Source organism: Seriola lalandi, unplaced genomic scaffold, assembly GCF_002814215.2.
Source record: "Seriola lalandi dorsalis isolate HSWRI2012SDOR001 ecotype SW California unplaced genomic scaffold, Sedor1 jcf7180002055009, whole genome shotgun sequence".
Classification (NCBI taxonomy): Eukaryota; Metazoa; Chordata; class Actinopteri; order Carangiformes; family Carangidae; genus Seriola; species Seriola lalandi.
Window position 1 is genome coordinate 23,957 of NW_019525552.1, and position 2,287 is coordinate 26,243.

Sequence of the window (2,287 nt, forward strand, 5' to 3'; positions counted from 1 at the left end):
CCTCTGAACGAGGAACAGCAGGGGTGAAAAATCAGACCAGAGATTTCTTTGCTTTATAAAATAAACAGCTGCAAGGACAACTTCAAAATAAAACACAACCCCAGAGTTTTCAAAATAAAACAGATCCAACAGAGTTTCTGAGACAGGAAAATGTGTGAAAGGATGAGTTTTAAAACTAACACGTTCATGTTTAGGTCATGTGATCAAAGACAGCCAGGTGTGGGGCTTTATGGTTTATATATGTATATTAACTTTTTTTATAGTTGTCATTACAAAATGTTCCAATATGAGGGGCCACTGGGGGCCCCCCTTTTCCCCTTGTGGGCCCCTAACATCCGCCTGGTTTGCTTCTCCTGTCTGTTGCTCTGCTCTTGAATGAACGTGAATTCTCTGACACTTTTATTTCTCATCAGGAAAACATTTATTTCAACAAGCAAGAGAAAGTTCCCAGTGATGTCATGTTTTATTGTTGTTTATTATTGTTGTTTATTCATGTTAATTATTGTTGTCTGAGCCTCCGACAGCAGCTCAACACTCCAGCAGAGGTTCTGCACTGATCTGAGGTGAGCAGTGAGTGGGCGGAGCCAGGATGTTGCTGCAGGTGTGTTCAGGTGTGCTGGCTGTGTCTCTGGCAGATGTAGCTCAGCTGGGTGGAGCAGTGCAGGTCGTTGAGGCGTCCACTCCGGTGCAGGTGAGCGCAGTCCTCGTCTCCGCGGTCCAGCCCGTGACCCGTCCAGCTGTCAGGTTGCCCGGGCGCCCAACGCCTAGCAACCACACACACAGACACACACACACTGTTATGATGCTGCATTCAGGTCTGATGAAACTGTTTGATTCTAAATAACAGCAGAACTGAGCAGCTCAGTTTTACTTCATTTGCTTTGAATATTTAAAAAGCAAAGAACTTTTGTTTAGTTCAAACTAAAGGTTGAAAACATCTTCACCTGTGCTCCATGGTGTACGGAGTCTGGTTCACCCACTCCCACTTCCCTGTCCTCTGGTCACTCAGACCCACCCAGAATAAACCAGGAACTGAATGACGGGTCACAAAGTCCTGGACAGACAGACAGGCAGACAGACAGGCAGACAGACAGTTTCCTTTCCAATGCAGTGAAAAAGTGTTTGTTTCTATGTAGATGACGCTGCGTTCTATGATAGTAGATCCACCACAGACCAGGTCCTCACCAGGTCACAGTCTACCTGTTCTAAGTCTACCTGTACCAGACAGACAGACAGACAGACAGACAGGCTGTCTTACCCACTCCTCGTCAGTGTTGAGAATGACCAGGTGAGCTTTGTGTCTCTCACACCAGTCTCTGGACTCGTTCCAGGACAGAGACAACGTGCTGAAGAAGTAACAGCTGGAGCCGAACAGATTCCAACCCAGAGGACAACACTTGTCCACGGCTGAGCCTGAGAGACAGACAGGTGCACAGACAGGTGCACAGACAGGTGTGAGCCTCTGTCTGTCAGCACTTTAATGATACGACTCGGTGGGCGTGGACGTACTGTTGTTGATGATGTGTTCGAGGGAACATTTGAGCGAAGCGACGCTCTTGCTGAGAGAGTCCACGACTGACAGCTGCTTCAGCGCCTCTGACACTGACACACACACACACACACACACACACACACACACACACACACACACACACACACACACAGTTTGAGGTTCACAGTGAGATTCAGTGGCTCCTGCTGGTGCTGAGATGGAGGAAAGTGAGACGAACATCTGGATGTTTCAGAGGAAAAGAGAAATGGATTATATTAAATGGATTATATTAAATGGATTATATTAAATGGATTATATTAAATGGATTATCACACAGGTTCATTCTCTTCTGCTTCACTGTGTCAATCAAGTTTCTTTGTGTGTTTAAGAACAAATCTGTGACGTTCTCCCTGTTTTTAAGTTGGAATTAAGACAAGTTAAGAAAGGAGGCAGGTTGGTCCGGAACGGCAGCAGCTCACAACAGGTACGCTAAACAAACGCACCTTTGCCAAATGCAGCCATGGAAGGAAAGACTGTGACATAATAAAGTGTGATGTAATAATATCACCTGCTGATGTGGATGGAACATGGATAACTTTATATGTTTAATAAGGAGCCAGGTCAGTATCATTATGATCATTTTAATCACCAGGTAAAAACCAGGTGTGAAGGTTGTAACATAACGTGAACCTGTTTCAGTGATTTCAGACCTCTGCCTCTTATTTTAACATTTATTCCTTCTTTCCTCGGCATGTTCACTCGCTCCCTCTTTTCTTTCTCAGCGGGAACCAGCAG

The 2,287-nt window shown here is 45.4% G+C and overlaps 2 protein-coding genes across 2 annotated transcripts in view; both read right to left on the reverse strand.

Moving 5' to 3' along the window:
- LOC147817150 (C-type lectin domain family 10 member A-like) overlaps window positions 1–188 on the reverse strand; it is a 5,375-nt gene extending 5,187 nt beyond the window's left edge. Inside the window, exon 1 of the mRNA XM_087171577.1 lies at window positions 183–188. Within this exon, the coding sequence (XP_087027703.1) occupies window positions 183–188 (6 nt within the window). The remainder of the gene's footprint in view (window positions 1–182) is intronic.
- A 268-nt stretch (window positions 189–456) lies between these two features.
- The window catches only part of LOC111647816 (C-type lectin domain family 10 member A-like), a 4,656-nt gene continuing 2,825 nt past the window's right edge, over window positions 457–2,287 (reverse strand). Inside the window, exons 5-8 of the mRNA XM_087171564.1 lie at window positions 1,510–1,613; window positions 1,259–1,413; window positions 945–1,054; window positions 457–764 (exon numbers count right to left, since the gene is read on the reverse strand). Of these exons, the coding sequence (XP_087027690.1) occupies window positions 608–764; window positions 945–1,054; window positions 1,259–1,413; window positions 1,510–1,613 (526 nt within the window). The 3' untranslated portion in view covers window positions 457–607. The remainder of the gene's footprint in view (window positions 765–944; window positions 1,055–1,258; window positions 1,414–1,509; window positions 1,614–2,287) is intronic.